At 52.5% G+C, this 22,420-nt stretch overlaps 1 protein-coding gene across 7 annotated transcripts in view; it reads right to left on the bottom strand.

Annotated features, from left to right (window-relative positions):
• Nucleotides 1–22,420, bottom strand: part of SNED1 (sushi, nidogen and EGF like domains 1) — a 90,290-nt gene that overhangs the window by 3,764 nt on the left and 64,106 nt on the right. For 3 of the 7 annotated variants that reach the window (XR_013402278.1, XR_013402280.1, XM_015111534.3), the window contains exons 25-31: nucleotides 21,425–21,569; nucleotides 21,267–21,349; nucleotides 19,797–19,895; nucleotides 7,728–7,844; nucleotides 7,157–7,244; nucleotides 2,537–2,620; nucleotides 1,544–1,581 (exon numbers count right to left, since the gene is read on the bottom strand). Coding sequence is in view for 3 of the 7 variants with exons in the window: in XM_015111534.3 (XP_014967020.2) it covers nucleotides 1,545–1,581; nucleotides 2,537–2,620; nucleotides 7,157–7,244; nucleotides 7,728–7,844; nucleotides 19,797–19,895; nucleotides 21,267–21,349; nucleotides 21,425–21,569 (653 nt within the window). In the remaining 4 variants the exon portion in view is untranslated. Of the gene's footprint in view, nucleotides 1–1,543; nucleotides 1,582–2,151; nucleotides 4,683–7,156; nucleotides 7,245–7,727; nucleotides 7,845–19,796; nucleotides 19,896–21,266; nucleotides 21,350–21,424; nucleotides 21,570–22,420 lie in introns of those variants that run through there. The other 4 variants (XR_013402277.1, XR_013402279.1, XM_077958107.1 and 1 more) reach the window with 2 other exon arrangements.

Here is a 22,420-nt window from a genome sequence, read left to right as displayed (position 1 = left end):
TATTCAGTAACACGCTGTGGTGTGTAACCCGGGAGCACAGGCTCTGCCATACAGCCTAGGTGCGCGGTACGCGGCGCCATCTAGGTTTGTTCTAAGTACGCGCTATGATGTTCACCCAGATGACCTCACCTCACAAAGCAGTTCTCAGAACGCATCTCCATTGTTAGGTGATGCTCGGCTGTAGTAAATTGCTTACAAGCCTGGAGTGTTTAGTGTGTGTGTCTTTGGAGGGTGAGGTGGGAGCAGGAAGTGATTCCTTTGAGTCAAGAGGAAGTGAACGCTGCCAGCTGCTCTCTTATGGCAGGAAGTGATTCCTTTGAGTCAACAGGAAGTGAACACTGCCAGCTGCTCTCTTATGGAGAGCCTTTCCACATCCGAAGAGGCAGATGCATGCCCTCTGTCATGGCCAACTCAGAGCTCAAGTTCCAGCCATCTGTGGAGCTCCGGCCCAGGCCTTCCCCCAGGTGGTGTGGACATTCTTCCTTTGGAGTGTGTGAGCCTTTACCTGAAAAGCTCTTTTGCTTCTGTTCGTTTTTAAAGGTTTCCGAATCACATTTCTCCTTTATTTTTTTAGGCATATAACAAAACATAGACCTGTTTTGAAGTGGCTTGTTACCCAAGGGTGCCTCACTCTCATCTGTACCACAGGAAGAGGAACTGTGAAGGCTCATTTAAGGGGCGTGAGTAGCAAAGCTGTCCTAGGCCAACCAGAAATTGATCTTTCATGCACAGTGACATGTTGATAAGAAACTGTAGTCAGTATGAAACTGATAACAGGTTGTAGATGGTTTTCTGTGGTCTATCCCAGTCTTCTGCAAACCATTGTGAAGAATACCAGTGTTGTTGAAGATGCAGCAGCAGGAGGCAGGGGCAGGATGGGGGTTTGGTTGCCAAAAGAGTTTGGGAAATGCTAGCTTAATCAAAAAAGGTTAGAAAGTTTCTTTCATTTCAGGATTTATGAATGCCTATGAGTCTAGTGTCAGCGATGAGTTTCCTAGTGACAGACAGTCTTTGAGACTTTCTAAATATTAAGTGATCAAGGCCCCTGCCCCATTTTTAGTTCTGACAGAATGCCATTCACAAGCTCTGGGAGGCACTGTCTTAGCTCTGTCCTGGAACCCCCGGAATTTCTCAGCAGCCCAGGCCCTCCCACTGCCCGTGGCCCCTCCTCCCAGGTACCAGGTGGTCTTCCAGCCTCTCCAAGTGCCCACCCTCCTGCCTCTTCCTCCCACTGCAGCTGATCGAGGGGTTTCTTGGCCACGTTTCCCTTGAGAAAGAGTGGGATTTGCCCCTATTCACAGAGAGCCTCATTTCCACCTGAAGATGTATTTGTCAGTGGCCAGAGCAGGTTCGTGTCTTTTTCCCCTTGGGAAATTCTGAAACCTTCCTGCCCAGGAGTCTGTAACACAGCAGCACAGGACCGAGCTTCCTTTAGCAGTGCTTAGTAAGTAGGCAGCGGCACTCGGAGAGCCCCAGGGCTGGGCAGTCGCCCCCCACTTCCCAGCAGCTCTGTGGTAGTGGTGCGGGAGCAGCAGGGACGTACCTTAAGATTTCTCCAGTGTCTGACTCTTACTTTGTTTCCTGAAATAGAGAAAAGTTGTTTAATGAAAAAAAGACTGTGTACTTTGAATCCTACAGCTACCTCAGTCCAGGATGCCTGCTGAAATCCTGTCTTTAGCTCACATACATTCCAGGGTGGGGGATACTATTAGTCCAGACACCGCTGTGGAGATTAGCATTTTAGTTTGTGTGCGCCCGCCTGGCTTGAGGCAGTAGTTTGGGAGTGACAAGGCTAGAAACGTGGCTGGATGTGAGTCAGAGAGAGAGAGAGAGGGACAGACGTGGGAGAAAGCAAGCAAAAGCTACCCCAGGGAAGAGCCGGGAGACAGGCGCAGGCTGAGCAGCACAGCTGGTGAGCTGCAGGCTGCGGCCTCGCCCTGACACTTGGTAATGCCAAACAAATACGTGTGGCTACTCATTGGTCTATGAGGACGATGACAGGTTTCGACTCTGTGGTTTCTAAAGCATATAATATTCTCAGGTACTTCTTTCAGTAAATCCCAAACAGGAGTAATTCTTGTAACTACCTTGAACCCTTTGGGGAAAGAACCTGGGTGTGAGTGAATAAAAAGTAAACAGCGACACACTCTGTTGGCCATTAAATACTCAGGGCTGTCAGTTACACCCTGTGCTTCCCAATTGTAGCACCGTGTTCTGTGTGAATACGCATAACCAGAGTGACTCCCAGCACCCACCGTGTGACCTCTCCCCAGCACCCGGCATGCCCAGCTGGACCCCCCTGTGTACGCTCACATGCACGTATATGGACATACAGTTTCGTAGCAGAACGTGGGTGGCCAGGGGCTGCCTATCCGGGTGAGTAGACTGCCTGGCTCCGCCCGCAGGCCTGCAGCATCCCATAGCACCGCCGCCCTTGCCCCATCACCCTGTGGGCTCCATGCAGGACACAGCATCTTGCCCCATCACCCTGTGGGCTCCATGCAGGACACGGCATGGGCCTGCTCCCCGGAGGCACCTGTTCGGGGTCTTCTTGGGGCTTGTGCTTTCACAGCTCTCTTTGAAGCAGATGTCCTGGTGAACTCTGTAGACTCTTTTATACCTGTTGTTGCAAGAAAGCTTTGTAAAACCAGACAGTGAAGCAAAATGTTGCCAACTGCTTAACCTAGGCTATGTGAACCCACAGGTAACCCTGAAGGTGTCTGAGGGAAAAGCTGCTATTTTCTGAATGAAACGTTACCTCCTATTGATGTATTAAGATGTTTAACATAAATGTCATGTGATTTGTAACAAATTTATTGAGGTACAATAATATACATAAAATAAACCCATTTGAATGTGCATTCTGATGAGCGCTGACAAAGTATATGGTACTAAAAATAAACTGTGAAATTTCAAAGACATGTCAGTGCTAGAGGCAGGCCACTTCGCCTGAGGCCTGGGGAAGGTATGACCTCACTTCTCTGTTTTTCTGGGTATTTCACAGAGAAGTTTGAGAAGCGTTGGGGATTGGGGATTCAGGATTCCGATGTAGGCATTATAGAACGGGAGACCTGATTTCATCTCCTGCCTCTTCCATTTATTCATCAGGCTACTTCAAGCAAGTCTCTTGAAGTGTTAAGTCTCAGTTGCAGGTAAAATGGGACCTACTCATGCCATCTCTCTTACAAGTTTGTAGATAATAATGGATGGGAAGGTGTTTTGTCTTTTGTTAAAGTTCTCAAATGTCAGAGCTGTTTAAAAGGGAGATCCAAGGAGTTCAGCAGGCAAAGCTCCAACTCATATGCTAAGTCTCGTAGAACCTTTAGGATCTAAAACCTGTGGTAAGACTTCCCTTTCTGGACATGAAAGAGTAACAGAATCTGGAATTAACCTCCCAGTGTGAACCACCAGAGAACTGGACAAAATATAGTAAAAAGTAATCCAAAATCAGGCAGGAAAAAGGGAAAAAGTAACAGAAAGCAGATGGGAAAAATAGAAAACAAACAGCAATATGGAAGTTTAAATCCAACCACGCTGGTCATGATGTGGAAGGTGATGTAAATTGTCTAAATACTCCAATAAAAACCAGACTGTCAGACTAGATATCAAGCAAGACCCACCTCTATGTTAAATACAAGGAAGTCACTTGAAATATGCAGATAGGTTGGAAGGGAAAGGACAGAATGCTTTCAGGACGGGAAGGGTCTTCTTGTTGGATACTTGGTGGTCACCAGCAGGCACTGGTGTAACTAAGCACAGCGGGAAGATGGTAGATACTGTGGGTTCGGACGGCCACTGCACAGAATCCAAATTCAGTGGACTGTCAATACGGCTTCCCAAATCTCAACACAGATTAGCATCTCATATGTGTTCCTGCTACATGTTACACCTGGCTTCACGTCCAAGCTCCAACGAAGCTTCTACCCTTGCCTGTTTACATCCCATTCTCCGCAGAACATCCAAAGTAGTGTAATCGAACATGTCACTCCTCTGCTCAGAACCCTTTGGTAGCTCCCCATTTCATGACGGACAAACACCAGAGTCCTTCTGTGGGTCTCCATGGCCCTGGAGGTTCCCTGTCCCTCACCTCTCACCACTCTCCACTTCTCCCCCAACATGCCAGGGACACTTCTGACTCGGGGCCTTGGTAACTGGTCCTCTGGCTGTCTGGAACGTCCTTCCCTCAGATGTCCCTCCTCCATGTCTGTTCAGCATCACCCTCTCCAGGAGGCTTACCCTCTCATCTCCAAGAGGGTGAGCACCCTCTTGCTGCACCAGCCCCTGCCCGTCCCCAGCAGGCTCTCCTAGTCTCATCCTGTCATCTCATCCTGTTTCCCTTTGCACTCACCACCTGCCACACCACACACTCACTGCATTGTCTGTCCCCTCATCTGCAATGAACGGGTCCTGAAGGCAGGGCTTTGGTCTGCTCTGTTCCTGATGTGTGCTGAGTATCTAGAACCGTGCCCAGCTCACAGCAGGTGTTCAGTAAGTTATCTGTTGACTAAATTGATTGCATAACCCACAGACTCAGAGTGTTAGCAAGAAAGGTTCTAAGAGATGGGCTGGGCAGCTCTCCCTCCACAGCCTGTCTCGGAGATGGGGGGCCTGAGGCCACATCATGAGTTAATGGCAGAACTGAGGCCGGCATTCTCATGAGCTGTTTGTTTTTCCAGGGGGCTCTGAGGAAGAGAAGAGAGGAAGGTCACTTCAGTTGGCCCTGCCATTCAGTGGGCACTGGGCCGATGTGTGGGAAGGAAGGTCTGGGGGCCAGGGGCCTGGGGCCTGGGTGGGTGATGTGTGGGGAGGAAGGTCTGGGGGCCTGGGGGCTGGGGGTCTGGGTGGGTGATGTGTGGGGAGGAAGGTCTGGGGGCCTGGGGGCCGGGGGTCTAGGTGGGTGATGTGTGGGGAGGAAGGTCTGGGGGCCAGGGGCCTGGGGCCTGGGTGGGTGATGTGTGGGAAGGAAGGCCTGGGGGCTTGGGGGACTAGGGGCAGGGGGCCTGGGTGGGTGATGTGTGAGAAGGAAGGCCTGGGGGCCTGGGGGCCTGGGGCCTGGGTGGGTGATGTGCAGGGAAGAAGGCCTGGGGGCCTGGGGGACTGGGGGACTGGGGGCCGGGGGCCTGGGTGGGTGATGTGCGGGGAAGAAGGCCTGGGGGACTGGGGGCTGGGGGACTGGGGGCCAGGGGCCTGGGTGGCTGATATGTGGGAAGGCAGGTCTGGGGGACTAGGGGCTGGGGGACTGGGGGCCGGGGGCCTGGGTGGGTGATGTGTTGGGAGGAAGGCCTGGGGGCTTGGGGGCGGGGGGCCTGGGTGGGTGATGTGCGGGGAAGAAGGCCTGGGGGACTGGGGCCTGGGGGACTGGGGGCCAGGGGCCTGGGTGGCTGATATGTGGGAAGGTAGGTCTGGGGGACTGGGGGCTGGGGGACTGGGGGCTGGGGGTCTGGGTGGGTGATGTGTGGGGAGGAAAGTCTGGGGGACTGGGGGCTGGGGGTCTAGGTGGGTGATGTGTGGGGAGGAAGGTCTGGGGGCCAGGGGCCTGGGGCCTGGGTGGGTGATGTGTGGGAAGGAAGGCCTGGGGGCTTGGGGGACTAGGGGCAGGGGGCCTGGGTGGGTGATGTGTGAGAAGGAAGGCCTGGGGGCCTGGGGGCCTGGGGCCTGGGTGGGTGATGTGCGGGGAAGAAGGCCTGGGGGCTTGGGGGACTGGGGGACTGGGGGCTGGGGGCCTGGGTGGGTGATGTGCGGGGAAGAAGGCCTGGGGGACTGGGGGCTGGGGGACTGGGGGCCAGAGGCCTGGGTGGCTGATATGTGGGAAGGCAGGTCTGGGGGACTAGGGGCTGGGGGACTGGGGGCCGGGGGCCTGGTTGGGTGATGTGTGAGAAGGAAGGCCTGGGGGCCTGGGGGCCTGGGGCCTGGGTGGGTGATGTGCGGGGAAGAAGGCCTGGGGGCTTGGGGGACTGGGGGACTGGGGGCTGGGGGCCTGGGTGGGTGATGTGCGGGGAAGAAGGCCTGGGGGACTGGGGGCTGGGGGACTGGGGGCCAGGGGCCTGGGTGGCTGATATGTGGGAAGGCAGGTCTGGGGGACTAGGGGCTGGGGGACTGGGGGCCGGGGGCCTGGGTGGGTGATGTGTTGGGAGGAAGGCCTGGGGGCTTGGGGGCCGGGGGCCTGGGTGGGTGATGTGCGGGGAAGAAGGCCTGGGGGACTGGGGGCTGGGGGACTGGGGGCCAGGGGCCTGGGTGGCTGATATGTGGGAAGGCAGGTCTGGGGGACTGGGGGCTGGGGGACTGGGGGCTGGGGGTCTGGGTGGGTGATGTGTGGGGAGAAAAGTCTGGGGGACTGGGGGCCAGGGGCCTGGGTGGCTGATATGTGGGAAGGCAGGTCTGGGGGACTGGGGCCTTGGGGACTGGGGGCTGGGGGTCTGGGTGGGTGATGTGTGGGGAGGAAAGTCTGGCGGACTGGGGGCCAGGGGCCTGGGTTCTTCTCAGCCGCTGCTCCTGAGCTGCATGGACTTGGGGCAGTTATTCAGTTTTTCTGCCTCAGCTGCCTAATTTGTGACATGGAGGGAATCGGTGATCAAAGCAAGTCCCTTCTGTGACTGCAGTTGTCGTCCCCCCTCAGGGGTAGGTGGGTGGCTTTGAGAAAGCACTTTGAGGAGTCAAGAACACACTCTACAGGCCGGGCGCGGTGGCTCACGCCTGTGATCCCAGCACTTTGAGAGGTTGAGGGGCAGAAACTCATGCAATTCAAAGCAGACCAATAATGAAGATGATGATAATAGTAGCAACAACCTGGCCGGGCACAGTGGCTCCCGCCTGTAATCCCAGCACTTTGGGAGGCCGAGGGGGGCGGATCATGAGGTCAGGAGATCGAGACCATCCTGGCTAACACGGTGAAACCCCGTCTCTACTAAAAATAAAAAAATTAGCCGGGCGAGGTGGCGGGCGCCTGTAGTCCCAGCTACTGGGGAGGCTGAGGCAGGAGAATGGCATAAACCCGGGAGGCGGAGCTTGCAGTGAGCTGAGATCACACCACTGCACTCCAGCCTGGGCAACAGAGCGAGACTCTGTCTCAAAAAAACAAACAAAAAACAAAAAAAACACACTACAAATGTGGTAAGGCGGAGGACAGAAACCAACTTACACGTGGAAATCAACTTACACGTGGTGACAGATGCCTCCCTCCCAGACTGGAAAGGACTTTGTCTCGGAGAACAGCCTTGTGCAGGGGCGGGACACCTTTATACAGGCTGCAACAAAGAAGGGCAGTGGCTCGCCAGGGGCTCCTGACATGCTCCTCCTGCCCCTCCGAGAGGCCCTGCCTGAAGAGAAGGCCCGGGGGTCTGTAGCGAAACCCCTTAGGCTTCCTCTAAGGCCGGGGAAGAGGGCTCAGGGGTCTGCAGCTGGCTTCCTCTAAGGCCGGGGCAGGTCAGTATTGTGGAGGTGGGAGTCCCTTCTCCGGACACCTGCTCTGGCTGGGTCAGGGAGCCCTCCGCAGCTGAGCCTCGCATGCTGTGGGTGTTCTGACCCCTGTGACGGGCAGCACCTCCTATCCTGGTGCTTGGGGCAGCAACGCAGCCCCCGGGGACTCGGGTCAGCCCCGTGCACCAGGCTCCCCGTCTGGCACCTCATGGTTGGAGGCTCCCGTGGCAAACCCAGCTGTGGCCCAGCAGTGCTAGGCCGAGGCACAGGCTTTGTGGTAAGGGGCGCCCTGAGGCCAAGCCCTGACTTACCGAGCTCGCAGCGTCTGCCTTTGAACCCTGGCCCGCAGTCACAGCTGTGAGCGTCCGCGCCCGGCACACAGGTGCCTCCATTCTGACAGAAGTTTTCTGAACAGTTCCCAGGGACGTCTGGAAACAGAGGTCACGAGAGGTTAGTCACTGGGAGCGCAGGTCAGGCCTGCCTCATGGACATGTTGCTGTCCCTTCCTCGATGACCTGACTTGATGCAGGGTGGCTGTACACTTCTCCGTGGCATGCTGCGGTGGCCTCCCAAACGCCTCTGGGCCCTAGAGCGCGGTCCCAGCCCAGGTGTTGAGAGAGAGCAGAGGTGAGGAGACAGACCGCAGCGTGCCTGGCCCTGACCTCAGTACTGGAAGGAAGGAAGATGAACAAAGAGGAGGAGAAGGAGGAAGAAGAGAGGGAGGGAGGAGCGGGGCCTTCAGTGCTGAGCCTCCACTGGCCTGTGGCCCCTCCCCAACCCCGACCCTTGCTGGCTTTGCCCCTGAACAGGGTTTCTGCTGCTTGGATCCTGAGGCCCCTCCTGGGGCTCTAATGCAACCCTCTGTGCAGAGATGCCGCCCGTCCCCAGCAGTGGCCTCGCCACGCTGGCCACAGGAGCTGGGCAGTCCGGCCTCGCCACGCTGGCCACAGGAGCTGGGCAGCAGCCTCGCCACGCTGGCCACAGGAGCTGGGCAGTGGCCTAGCCACACTGGCCACAGGAGCTGGGCAGTCTGCAGTGACGCAGGAGGGGGTCAGCCTGGCCTTTCTCCCTTAGTGTTCACTCTGTCCTTATTTTTCTCCTTACGATTATTATTTTTCAGCTTTGTCAAGATTCCTGTTTTAATTTTTAACTTAACGTTGAAAAACACGAAAGAGTAAGAATTGTGCCCACCCCACCATGTCTAACAGTGAGGCCCGGCCTCCCCCGCCCATCCAATCCAGCACCCCCACCCTGTCCGACGCTCCTCTTCTACTCTTCATAGGCCTCCCCGTGTGCTTGTCCCACACATGCGGCCGCCCCAGGCCTTGCTGCCCCTGCCGGTTCCGAGCCCTGGGTTTCTCCCGCTGGCTGCTCCTCCTTCCTTGCTGGGTTCACTTTGGGTTTTCTTTCTCTGCCCCTGTCCTCTGGGACTTTCCTTGTCTTTTTGCTTTTTTTTGTTTGTTTGTTTTTGTTTTTGAGATGGAGTCTTGCTCTGTCGCCCACGCTGGAGTGCAGTGGCGCGATCTCTGCTCATTGCAACCTCCGCCTCCCGGGTTCGAGTAATTCTCCTGCCTCAGACTCCTGAGTGGCTGAGATTACAGGTGCCCGCCACCATGCCCGGCTAATTTTTGTATTTTTAGTAGAGATGGGGTTTCAGCATGTTGGCCAGGCTGGTCTCAAACTCCTGACCACAGGTAATCCACCCACCCTGGCCTCCCAAAGTGCTGGGATTACTGGCGTGAGCCATCACGCCTGGCCATCTTTTTGCCTTTCTTGATATGGTTAAAATGAGTTTTGGGGCTTTAAAAAATCTCTTTATTATGAAAATGTTCAAACCCACAACATATAAGCATGAAGAGCACCATGCACTCAACTTCAACACTGATCAAAACTGGCCAGTCCTGCTTCATCTATTTTTATCTGTCTGTCGTCCCCTTTCTCACAGGTATCATTTCTCCTGTGAACATGTCAGCAGGATCTAATACTTTACGTAACCACAAATTATTATTATTAGAAATTAGCAGTCATTCCTCAGTATCATAAGAAATCCCAGGTCATGTTCGAATTTTCCTGGTCGTCTTAAAAATGTCGTGATTTCAGGTCTAACCTGATGAGGGCTCTTGGGGCCTGCACATTGCCTTGTGTGATGCACCTCAAGTCTCCTTCAGCCTACCGCTTTATTCACGGAAAAAACAAGGTCGTCTGTCCTGTAGAGTTCCCCGCCTGGATGTGACTGACTGCTCACTTGTTCCCACCCCCGTGTTTCCTGTAAACTCTAATTAGAGAGAGGTGCTTGATAGGGTTTAGGTTCAGATGGTCTTTGCAGGGCTGCTTCTCAGGGATGCATGTGCACCCCCAGCCAGCCCAGGCAGCCTGTGATGTGTCGAAGTCCCGCTGGAGTGATATGCGGACTGGTCACTGGTCCAGTGTTGGCAGTTTGACCAACCCAGAATAAAGTCCCCATCGGCCTTCCACCTGATGGCTCGAGCAAGACATCGAGATCCCTGATCCAAGGGCTGTCCTCCCACAGGCCTGCGTCTGACCCTGTGGCTCCTGCCTTCACCAGCTGGAGAGTGGTCTGTGAAGACAGGCGTTCCCTCACCTACCCCGTGGTCACCTGGGACTGTGGCCCACCCCAGGCACAGCAGTGTGAAGCTCCATCCTACTCCTTTACTTGTGTGCCTGCAGACCGAGTCGGTCCTCAGCAAGCTCTAGAGTTGCTCACTAGGTTGCTTTTTTTTTTTTTGAGCGTCATGTGAACACAGAGATACTGGTATATTTCATGGGCTTCCGGCCATTGCTGTCAGTCATTTTCCTGATGCTCGATTTATTCGGGAGCCCTTGAGGTTGGCTCCCTGCCCTCAGGACACGATCTGCTGTTTTGAAAGCTTGCTTGCTTTTTACACAGCATGTCCTGGGCTTATTCTGTCCACATCCTGCTTCAGTCTTGGAATCACCCATTTCTCCAGATATCACTGGTTTCTTGATGAGAATGAGATCTAGAGTCCACAGCCTGGGCACTCACGCTGTTCCCTATTATGGGATGTCACAGCTTCAGGCCTTTCGATGAACAGAACTAGAAAATTATAGATTTCTTTAAAAAATAAACACGTTATGAGTTCATACTAATATTTCCATGTCAAATTAACAGAATCAAAAGACAAACAAGATTTTATTTATTTTGAGATAGAGTCTTGCTCTGTTGCCCAGGCTGGAGTGCAGTGGCACAATGTTGGCTCACTGCAATCTCCGCCTCCTGGGTTCAAGCAATTCGCCCACCTCAGCCTCCCAAGTAGCTGGGATTACAGGCGCCCGCCACCACACCTGGCTAATTTTTTTTTTTTTAATTTTTTTATTTTTTGAGACGGAGTCTCGCTCTGTCGCCCAGGCCGGAGTGCAGTGGCCGGATCTCAGCTCACTGCAAGCTCCGCCTCCCGGGTTCCTGCCATTCTCCTGCCTCAGCCTCCCGAGTAGCTGGGACTACAGGCGCCCGCCACCTCACCCGGCTAGTTTTTTGTATTTTTTAGTAGAGACGGGGTTTCACCGTGTTAGCCAGGATGGTCTCGATCTCCTGACCTCGTGATCCGCCCGTCTCGGCCTCCCAAAGTGCTGGGATTACAGGCTTGAGCCACCGTGCCCGGCCAATTTTTTTATTTTTAGTAGAGACAGGGTTTCACCGTGTTGTCCAGGCTGGTCTCAAACTCCTGACCTCAAGTCATCTGCCCGTCTCGGCCTCCCCAAGTGCCAGATTACAGACGTGAGCCACTGCACCCGGCCAAAACAAACAAGATTTTTAACTTCTTTCATTTTATATTTTTAATTCTTTACACTGAAAATCTTGGTGGCATTAACAATTATTTTCTTTATCCCACCATATACATGTAATCATTTCAAAATAATAATACAAGTATTACTACTAACATTAAGATCACTGAGTATAGCCTAAAATTTCTTGGCAATGCTTTTTATCCTTAGACTATATTCCACTAGGGGTGAATAGACTACTCTTATTAAAATCGCTTGCAACGATATTTTTTTCCTGTGTGGTTATACCATCAACATGATAGCTAGGTTTACTTATTTCAGTATGTTTTCAATTTTTAGTGTTGCCTTTTCTTTTTAATGTTTTTAAAAACTTTTTTTTGGTTCTAAAGTCAAAACTACAAAACAAGGTTCATTCAGAGAAGCCTAGCCGATCTCCAGTCCCACTATGTGGTTCTTTCCCTCCTTCTTTAGTGAACCATCTTGTTAGTTTCATTTCTTTATAAAAATGAGGACAAAATTTGTATTTCCCTTCTCCATTTTCCTACAAAAGGATAACATACTAAAAACATTATTCTGCACATTACTTTTTTTTTTTTTTGAGAGTCTTACCCTGTTGCCCAGGCTGGAGTGCAGTGGTGCGATCTCAGCTCACTGCAGCCTCCGCCTCCTGGGTTCAAGCAATTCTCCTGCCTCAGCCTCCTGAGTAGCTGGGATTACAGCTGCCCGCCACCTCGTCTGGCTAATTTTTGTATTTTTAGTAGAGACAGGGTTTCCCTATGTTGGCCAGGCTGGTCTAGAACTCCTGACCTCAAGTGATCCACCTGCCTCAGCCACCCAAAGTGCTGGGATTACAGGCGTGAGCCACTGCGCCTGGCCTGCACGTAACTTTTTTAAACCAGCTTTATTGAGATATAATTCATGTAACACAAAATTCACCCAAAGTGTACAATTTATTGTTTTTAAGCATATTCACAGATACAGGTATCCATCAGCACAATTTTAGAACATTTTCATGACCTCAGAAAGAAACCGTGTACCCTTTGGCTGTTCCTGCCTTCCCATCCCCTCCACCCTCCCATCCTGAGCAACCACGAATGTACTTTCTGTCACTAGAGATCTCCCTCTTCTGGACTTTCATATGAATGGAATCAGCGCAGAGTCTTTTGTGTCTGGCTTCTTCCACTTAGCATAATGTTTTCAAGATTCATGCATGTTGTGACACACAGCAGCACTTCCTTCCTTGTTTTACGGTTGAATCATGTTCCACTGAGTGGATATACCACATTTTGCTTATCCTTTCCTTTTTTTTTTGAGATGGAATCTAGTTCTGTCTCCCAGGCTGGAGTGCAGTGGCATGATCTGGGCTCACTGCAACCTCTGCCTCCCAGTTCAAGCAATTCTCCTGCCTCAGCCTCCCAAGTAGATGGGATTACAGGTGTACGCCACCATGCCCAACTAATTTTTGTATTTTTAGTAGAGACAAGTAGAGACAGCTGCAGTGAGCTGAGATCGCACCACTGCACTCCAGCCTGGGCAACAGTCTGGCCACTGTGTTGGCCAGACTGGTCTCGAACTCCTGACCTGGTGATCTGCCCACCTCGGCCTCCCAAAGTGCTGGGAATACAAGCGTGAGCCACCGCGCCTGGCCATTTATCCTTTCATTAGTTGATTGACACTTTGATGGTTTCCACTTTCTGGCTTTTGTGCTATGCTGCTATGAACATTTGTATACAAGACCTCGTGTGGACATCGGTTTTCATTTCTCTTGGGTATATACCTAGGAGTGGAATTACTGGGACATATGGTAACTATTGGTTTAATCATTTAAGGAATTGCCAGACTGTTTTTTTCTTCCCCAAAAGCATCTGCACACTTCACAGTCCCACCAGCAGTGAGACAGTTCTGATCTCTCCATGTTCTCACCAATGCTTATTATTATCTGACTTTTTAATTCCCGCCATCCTAGTGGTTTTGATTTGCATTTCCCTCCTGTCTAATGATGTCAATGATCTTTTCAGTGTGTTTGCTGGCCATTTGCATATCTTCCTTGCAGAAGTGTCCCTTTAGGTCCTTTGCCCATGTTTGAATTGGGTTGTTTGTCTTTTTATTGTTCAGTTGTCAGAGCTCTTTTAGATACAGGTCTCTTATCAGGTATGATTTGCCTGTGTTTACATTGGGTTGTCTTTTTATTGTTCAGTTGTCAGAGCTCTTTATTTTGGATATGGGTCTCTGATCGGGTGTGATTTGAACGTTTCCTTCACTCGCAGGCTGTCATGTCACTTCCTTGATGGCATCCTTTGAGGCACAGAAGTTTTAAGTTTTGATGAAGCGCAGTTTATACACAGATTTTTGTTGTTGCTTATACTGTTATTGTTAAGCCTAAGGACCCCTATGATCCAAGGTCATGAAGATTTACTCCTGTGTTTTCTTCTAAGAGTTTTGGTTTTAGCTCCTAACATTTAGGTTGTTGGTCAATTTGTGTTAATTTGTGTTATGAGGTATATGGTATGAGGGGTCCGGCCTCATTCTTTTGCATGTGGATATCCAGCTGTCCCAGCACTATTTGCTGAGAAGACTATTCTTTCCACATTGAATGGTCTTGGTCCCCTTGTCGAAGTCAGTTGGCCACCGATGTGTGGTTTATTTCCGGACTCTCAATTCTTTTTTTTTTTTTGAGATGGAGTCTCGCTCTGTCACCCAGGCTGGAGTGCAGTGGTGTGATCTCGGCTCACTGCAACCTTCACCTCCGGGGTTCACGCCATTCTCCTGCCTCAGCCTCCCAAGTAGCTGGGACTACAGGCGCCCGCCACCACGCCTGGCTAATTTTTTGTATTTTAAGTAGAGACGGGGTTTCACTGTGGTCTCAATCTCTTGACCTCGTGATCCGCCCGTCTTGGCCTCCCAAAGTGCTGGGATTACAGGTGTGAGCCACCGTGCCCGGCCCTGGACTCTCAGTTCTTTTCCACGGATCTAAATGCCTATCCTTAATCCATTACCACACTGAGCGCATTACCATTGCTTTGTAGCAACTTCCAACATTAGGAGGTGCAAATCCTCCTACTTTTTTCCTCTTTTTCAGAATTGTTTTGTTATTCTGGGTCCCTTGCAATTCTACATGAATTTTAGTCAGTGTACACAACTGTCCAGCGACATCTTAACAGAAACCCTACAGAATGTGGCTATGTGCAGGGGTATTTAGAATCCACAAGGTAGTATCATCAGTGCTTACCTGCCATGTGTGGGACAGCTGTGGCTACAGAGACTGTGACAGACACTTGCACCATTCTTGGGCTGCTGGGCCCTATGCCTGCAGCTCATGCAGCCACACGATGGGAGGTCACCAGAGAGCTGCCCACCGCAGCCTTGTCCCGTGCAGACATCACCACTAAATCCTGGGTTTATGGTCACACACTCACACATAAACAAAAACAGAGAGAAGGCTGCTTTGAATGGGTTGGGGAACAGGGATGTGGCTGCACCCTGAGGATAAATTACAGAGCAAAGCAGCTTACGCTCTGCCCTTGCCTGGTATTATATGGGGAAGGCAACTGCCTGTCTTTCTGGGTGGCGGCCACCCAAACCACTGGTGCAGCTATCTAGGGGGATAAAACCAAGCTAGTCCAAGAGCCCTGCTGGGGCGAGAAGTTGGGGAAAACAGGAATAATCTGACTAGTTTCAGCACCCACTCCTTTGCTTCTGCCCCTCCAAACCTCTAGGACGACCAGCTACAATCTCGAGAACCTGCCTCCTCTCCATGAGATTCTCGCTCGGGCTTGAGGTGCAGCCCTGACTTGGATAGTTGCTTGGTGAGGAAACACCAATCAGGAGTGTTAATTGTGCTTTAGGGGATACATGGGACTCCCTGGGGAATCCTCCTTTTCTTGAGAAAAATAAAGTCTAACAGCTTCCAGGGAGAATGAGATTATCCTACCCGGAAATAACAGTTAACAACGGTGACAGCGATACTGGACACAGATGACAATGAACTAATATTTGAAGAAATGAACAAGAAGGGAATTCAAACCCAGAATTTTAGATCCATCCAAACTGTCCTTCAGATGTGCAGGCTAACAAGAATTTTTACAGGCACACAGGGCCTCAGAGGTTTGGTCATTTAAAGTCCCAACAAGTGCTTTGTGGAACTTGACAAGCTGATCCTAAACTTTCATAGGCAAGCAAAAGACTGAGAACAGGTGAGACGCTCTTAACGGTCAAGTTGGGAGGACTCCGGGCCCCTAGCATAGCAAGTAGCACCAAAGCTGCCATCATTAAGTAGTTGCTATTGGCTCAAAGAAGGTAAAACAACAGAACAGAGGAGTGAACCCAGAAACGGACCCGTGCATACGTGAACACCAGACTGACAGCACAGCTGGCACTGCAGAGCTGTGGGGAGATAATGAGTCTGCGTAAGAAAAAGAACTAGCTGCTACTTTATACAAAAATCAGGTGAGTTGTAGGTCTGGGTTTTAATTTATTTTTATATGTTTGAGACAGGGTCTTGTGCTGCCACCCAGGCTAGAGTGCAGTGGCGTGATCACAGCTCACTGAAACCTCTGCCTCCCAGGTTCAAGGGATTCTTATGCCTCAACCTCCTGAGTAGCTGGGATTACAGGCATGCGCCACCATGCCCGGCTAATTTTTGTATTTTTAGTAGAAACAGGTTTCGTCATGTTGGCCAGGCTAGTCTTGAACTCCTTCCTGGCCTCAAGTGATTCATCTGCCTAGGCCTCCCAAAGTGCTGGGATTACAGGTGTGAGCAGGTCTGAGTTTTAAAAGGCAAACAACCTTTAAAAGGATATGATTATAGGCCGGGCGCAGTGGCTCAAGCCTGTAATCCCAGCACTTTGGGAGGCCGAGACGGGCGGATCACGAGGTCAGGAGATCGAGACCATCCTGGCTAACATGGTGAAACCCTGTCTCTACTAAAAATACAAAAAAAAAAAACTAGCCGGGCGCGGTTGTGGGCGCCTGTAGTCCCAGCTACTCAGGAGGCTGAGGCAGGAGAATGGTGTGAACCCGGGAGGCGGAGCTTGCAGTGAGCTGAGATCCCGCCACTGTACTCCAGCCTGGGCGACAGAGCGAGACTCCGTCTCAAAAAAAAAAAAAAAAAAAAAGGATATGATTACATATATAGAAAACCCCAAAGAATGGATGACAAGAATAGGAGAGTTTGGCAAGATGGTTGGCTATAAGGTCAATATGCAAAGGTCAAATAAATATCTATACTCCAGTAATAAATAATCAGGAAAAGTAATTTTTTAAAGTGTATACTAGTATCAAACTATATAATAGTATCAAACTATAAAATATCTAGGAATAAATCTGAATTCCATATAAAACTTTACTGAAAGATATTAAGTCATAATGTCATATATGGAGAGATATCCCATGTCCATGGATACAGACTTATTATCCTAAAGATGTCAGTTTTCACAAAAATGGTCAATGGATTCAGTGCACACTCAGTCATTATCTCAAAGGCCTTTTCCACTGAGTGTGGCTGGAAGATTTGAAGGTGTACATGTGGAAGAAAAAAGGCCAAGGGTAGCGATGATACTTCTGAAGATGAAGAGTAAAGAACAGGAATTTTCCCAGTCAGTTCCAGAACTTACAAAGTTAGAGTGAACACAGGGCAGTATTGGCATAGGAGTATCAAACTGACACAGCCAGAATTCTACTTTTATATGTGGAATTTTGATACTGACAGTGGGGGAAAAAGGGACTTTTTAGCATGAAGAGATGAAAAATCCAGTTTACCCATATGCATAAAAAAATGAAATTGCAGCCCAGTTTCTCTCCCACACACAGTCTACTCAGATAGATTAATGACTTACATGTCAAAAGCAAAACTTTCAATCTTTGAGAAAAAAATATACATGAATAACCTTCTAACTTTGGTGTGGGGAAGGATACTTTTTAAAGAAGGCCCCCAAGTTGTTAACCACTAATGCTTGATAAATTTGATTATGAACTTTTCTCTATTAAGAAATACCACCAGGCCGGGCGTGGTGGCTCAAGCCTGTAATCCCAGCACTTTGGGAGGCCGAGACGGGTGGATCACAAGGTCAGGAGATCGAGACCATCCTGGCTAACATGGTGAAATCCCGTCTCTACTAAAAAAAAATACAAAAAACTAGCCGGGCGAGGTGGCGGGCGCCTGTAGTCCCAGCTACTCGGGAGGCTGAGGCAGGAGAATGGCGTAAACCCGGGAGGCGGAGCTTGCAGTGAGCTGAGATCCGGCCACTGCACCCCAGCCTGGGCGACAGAGCAAGACTCCGTCTCAAAAAAAAAAAAAAAAAGAAATACCACCAAGAATAGGGAAGGACAAGCCAGAGGCTGGAAGAAGATAACTGCAGAACACAGAGCTGACAAAGGATCAAAACATGTAAGAATTTTGACAGATGAATAAGAAGAGTATAAATAACCCAACAAAAAGTCAAAAGGCGTGACCAGGCATTTCACAGAAGCGAAGAGTACAAATAACCCAACAAAAAGTCAAAAGGTGTGATCAGGCATTTCACAGAAGCAGACACCTTTGGTGGATGCCCAGGAAGACAGGCTCAGTCACATCAGTGCTCAGGAGGTGCAAACCCAGATCCCAGGGGTTGCATCACACCCGTTCTGCCTGCAGGATCTGCAAACCTGGCAAAACCTAGTTCTAGAGAGACTGGATTCACTGCTTATCTTCATCACTGCTGGAGGAAGAGCAGACTGCTATCGCCTCTTAGAAAATGACTTAGTGTTCTCGTGTAATTCGGGCGTTCACACATCCTCATCCTAGATCCAGCACTTCCACTCTCACACACGTACTGGAAAACCTGTACAGGAACATCCACTGCAGCACCGCTCATACCAAACACAACCTACGTGTTCTCTGCACAGAGAAGGGAGAAAAGCCGGTCAATTCACTCAGTGGACTCTGTGCTCAACAGTGGGTGTGAACAAGCCACAGCCGCCCAGACCGCATGGGCCAACCTCCGTCCGAGAATGCGGAGTGAAAACACAGGTCTAACGATCACACACGGCAAGATAATTATCTCGCAAAGAAAACTCACTTATTGTTCTGCCACACATATATGTCCGAAAAAATATGTTTCCTCACCTTCCACTCTGAAGAAAACAAAGGAATTCTAAGCACCAAGTTCAGGATCATGGTTAACCGAGGGGAGAGAACAGGGAGTATGACGGCAAAACAGATAGAAGGTGTTGTTCACATTCAAGTGTATGGGTCGGGTTCTTGATTTAAAGTCATTATTCAAAGACTAATTAAATGAAAGGTAGCTAGTGTGAGAGTGCAACATGAATCAAAGATCATGACTAGCTTTGCACATCGAGGGGCTGTTAAAGGTTCGACTTTTCATGTTATCACTTAAAATCATTTTGCACCCACCAGAGCATGAGCATCTCATGCCGGCAAACACATGAGTGCAGTGACCTCGGGGCCAGCCTGGGGGTCATCTTGAATCTCTCCTGCCAAAGAGACCCAGGGGAGTAACACGTGCCCCTCTAAGTTCTGAGTTCTAGGAGATGAACACCTGGTATTTAAAGGGTGGGACACAATGCGAACCATCTGATGAAAGGTTCGTTTTAGTTCCCTTAAAGGTCCACACCTTAATTAAGAGAATCCTTCACTCACTGCGTCGGATGCACAAGCCAGTCCTCCTGGTGCTCACAGGGGCTAGCAGCGAGTCCGGACCTCATATGGTGAGGGGGGAATGTGAACTTAGCGTTCAGCGAAACTGCCACTTGCAAACGCACCCTCTGGCACTGCAGGTGCCCTTGATGTGTACAGATGTCCTTGAGAAGCTGAGGGCAGGGCCTTGCTGGTGAGACCATGCTCAGTGGCTCACACCTTTACCAAGTACTAGGCCTTCTTTGGAGCTGGGTTGAGGGGTGATCCCAATCTCAGTCTGTGGTGTGACTCAGGGGAGGACAGGTCACCGGGTGCTAGGAGAACTGTCCATAGAGGACACAGCCCCCAAGGATTAAAGCCCAGAGAAAGGCAGAGTCTGACTCAGGCTGAGGAACACACATGCATTAGTGCTGCCTAAAGGGGAGCTGCCTCGTGAGCTTCCGGGAACTCTTACTGCAGGTGCTGAGCAGATGCTCGGCGCCCCGCAGGGACGTGCTGGCCTCAATTCTCACGAGGCAGAGCCCCGGACTAGGAGACAGTTCAGGTCCTGCATAACCTGAGTGTCCACAGGGCCCAGCTGGTCCTCGAGCTGGGGCTCGCCCAGTGGCTGCTCCCTTCCCCTCCTGACTCCACCTGCTCCTCTTCGGAGAAGCGAGGGGTGTGGGGCCCAGAGGCAGGGGCTGGGGTGGGCTCTGTTGCATGTGGAGGCGAAGGAGGGGAGGGGAGGGGAGGGGAGGCAGCGGCAAAGCCAGTCTCTCTAGCTCAGACCCTGGGTGGTTTGGGTGGGTCTTGCCCCCTGGCCTGTTCCCGTCGATGGGGTCCCACTGCTTGGGTGGTAGCTTCCCCCCATCTTCCCACGCTAGGGTGCCTGGTGCTCAGCCTCCCCTTAGGTTCCTCACTGTGGATGGTCCCTCCTGCCTGCAGCCTCTAAGGCCCCTGAGAGCAGTCAGTCCCAAAGTCCCCACCAGCACTGCCAACTTACTCCCGAGGTCCTTGTTGCCATGTTCAGGGAGCTGGAGGGCCAGGCTGACCTGCTTGGGGGCTTCCTCGGTGTGCTCGAGCTGCGCTGAGGCTGTGGGTTCTAGGAGAAGCCAGGCGGTGACCACATGGTGCAGCTGCTTTGCACCCGGATGCTCCTGGGGCCACCCTTTTGACCCGGATGGTCCTGGGGCCACCCTTTTGAGTGCTTCTATACCTTAGGGAGCACGGATGTCCCTGGTGGGGACCAGGCTCCCTGCATGGCCCGGTGCCTGTCAGCCCCAGCACTGTCTCCCCTGAAGGGCTGGCCCTTGCGCTCCTGCTGACCCTCTGGAGGGGCTGGGCTTTCCACTTGCAGGGCCCCTCAGAGCTGCTTCAGGGGCAGCCAGCAGTGAGCATGCCGAGAGGCCCCATCCTCATGGCTGATGCGGTTGCTTTCTTCTTAGGGTCAAATTCTGCATTCCTCTCCTTCCACCCCCTGCTTCTTGGAGGGCTACGGCACCCCCTGCTCTCCCTGATCTGCCCTCAGCCTCTGCTGACCTTCCCCATGCCCTTGCCCCCAATTGCATCACTTCTATGCAGGGTTCTCAACCGCACCCTTGGGCATTTGATATCTGCTTCCATACCTGCAAGTACAACGGGCCCCCGCTCTGTACTCCAGATCTCACCTGCCCACCACTGGGCGTCCCGGGCAGCTGCCTGCCCTCTCCCCAGACACCTTGCCAGGGCTCTCTCCCCCGCTCGCCATGCGGCAGTGACCCCAGGGCTCTGGTCCCTCCTTGCCAGTCTCCCTGCTGCGTCCCCTCCCTCCCCTGCCTGGGGAGTTTTTGTTCAGAACGTGTTCATTAAACTGGTGACTCGGCTCTGCTGGGGGATTCCAGGAGGATGAGCACCTGGCCTTCCAGGTGAGAGGCAAGGGCCAGAGAGGTGCCCTCTAGGGCAGGGTGGTGCCTGCCTCACTCCTGCCAGCATATCTCAGGGCTTCTGTGTCAGAATCGCAGGCAGATTCCCGGAGCAGCCCTCGCCCGGTAAAGCGGGTGGGAAGGGGCCAAGGCACCTGGGCCCCCCATCGGCCTTGCTGCCGCCGGGAAGATCTTGCCAGGACAGTGGCGGAGGATTTGCTGGACCACACTCCGAGTGGCAGGTTAGACCCTCATGGCCTCCTGCCCATGGCTTACTAAAACAAAGCTCAGAGCCCTACTTTGGCAAACAAAGCTGCTGTAACGTCTCAGACCTGCTTCTAAAATGTTTATCTTCTCTCGCGTGCCCTGCCAGCAGCCTGTGCCTCCAGCCCACACACTGACGTGAGGCCCTCACGAGCCGCCCCTGCCGCCATGGAGATGCATGCGTCCCTGGCTGGAGACTGCGCTGGGCAGTGGGGGCGGGCTCATCATGTAGGGGGCAGGGGCTGGTGAGAGTGGCAGCGAGGATGAGGGTTGGCCACTGAGGTGGGTGGGGAGGCCCCGGCACTCACGTGATCTCACGGTGGCTGCTTTGCTGGGTGAGCTGCCGAACCTGGCGCTCACTCTTCCTCTGCCGTCCACAAGCTCCGAGAACCTGCGGAGAGGGTGGAAGGGTCACCACTGTCCGAGCGCTGCCTCGGGCGATGGGGCCGACAGGTGGGGCATGTACCTGGGGGGCTGGGTGGGGGTCTCGGGGGCGCTGTGGTCATTCAGCAGGCGCAGCTCCGGCAGGCGCGCCGGGGGCGGTCTGTTCCTGAGCACCCGAGGGTGGTGTCCTCCCTGGTGCCAGCGTCTATCAGCGCCATCCCTGGGGGCTGCGGGGCAGGCAGGAGGAAGGGGCTGGTCTGGGGCTGCCCTCTGCTCCTGTCCCTGCCCCTGTGGCATGGGAGGTGCCCCTCACACTCAGCTGTGCTTGGAGAAGGGAAGGGGGGTGTGTGAGTGAGCTGTGGTCATTCAAAGTGCTTGCGGCTTCCCCAGATGCCCTGGGTTCCCTTCCAGCCCACCCGCCACATCGCTTCTGAGGAGAAGCCACCCACAGCCACGACAAAGGCATGCACTGGCCTGGGAGTCGTGAGGTAGGGGCTGAGTGTAGGCCCCTGCCCCTGTCACTCAAAAGGGGCTGGGCCTTCCAGCTAGGACTCAGGTCCCAGGCTGCCCTGGAGACACACTTGTTCTCCCCAGTTGGCCTCCGGATGGGACACTTCAGCTGGGAGTCCCCACCCCAGCATGTGCCCTGAGAGTGAGGGCGCAACCTGTCACCCTAACAGTGTCCTTCAGCCTCCTAGGCTGGGTCCTCCTTCCCTGTGAGCCCCCCTTCCCTCTCACACTGAGGCCAGCTCACGGAGGTCCCAGCCTGCCCCTTCCACCTGGCTGGTGGGCTTGGCCCCAAGCTGGTGGGGGTGGCAGGATTGGGTCTGAGAACTCGCCAAGCTCATGTACTTCGTGTCCCCAGCACAGCCTCACGGGTTGGGGAGGAGCCTGGGGTCGGAGCCCCCTTTTCCCTGGGGAGCCGCCCCCTGCTCTGCTCTGTCCGACCGTGGCTACTCCTCCCTGCTTGTTTCCGTCTCTCTCTTCTCTCTCTGTTCTGCTCCTGCATTTTCCCACAGCTCCTTCTGTGAACTTGGAAGACCTAAGTGGGGCATTCAGGACCCTGGTGGAGACTGGA

Source organism: Macaca mulatta, chromosome 12 (genome assembly GCF_049350105.2).
Source record: "Macaca mulatta isolate MMU2019108-1 chromosome 12, T2T-MMU8v2.0, whole genome shotgun sequence".
Taxonomy (NCBI): Eukaryota; Metazoa; Chordata; class Mammalia; order Primates; family Cercopithecidae; genus Macaca; species Macaca mulatta.
The sequence above is the reverse complement of the archived record's forward strand: the minus strand, read 5'-3'. Positions and strand labels throughout refer to the sequence as shown.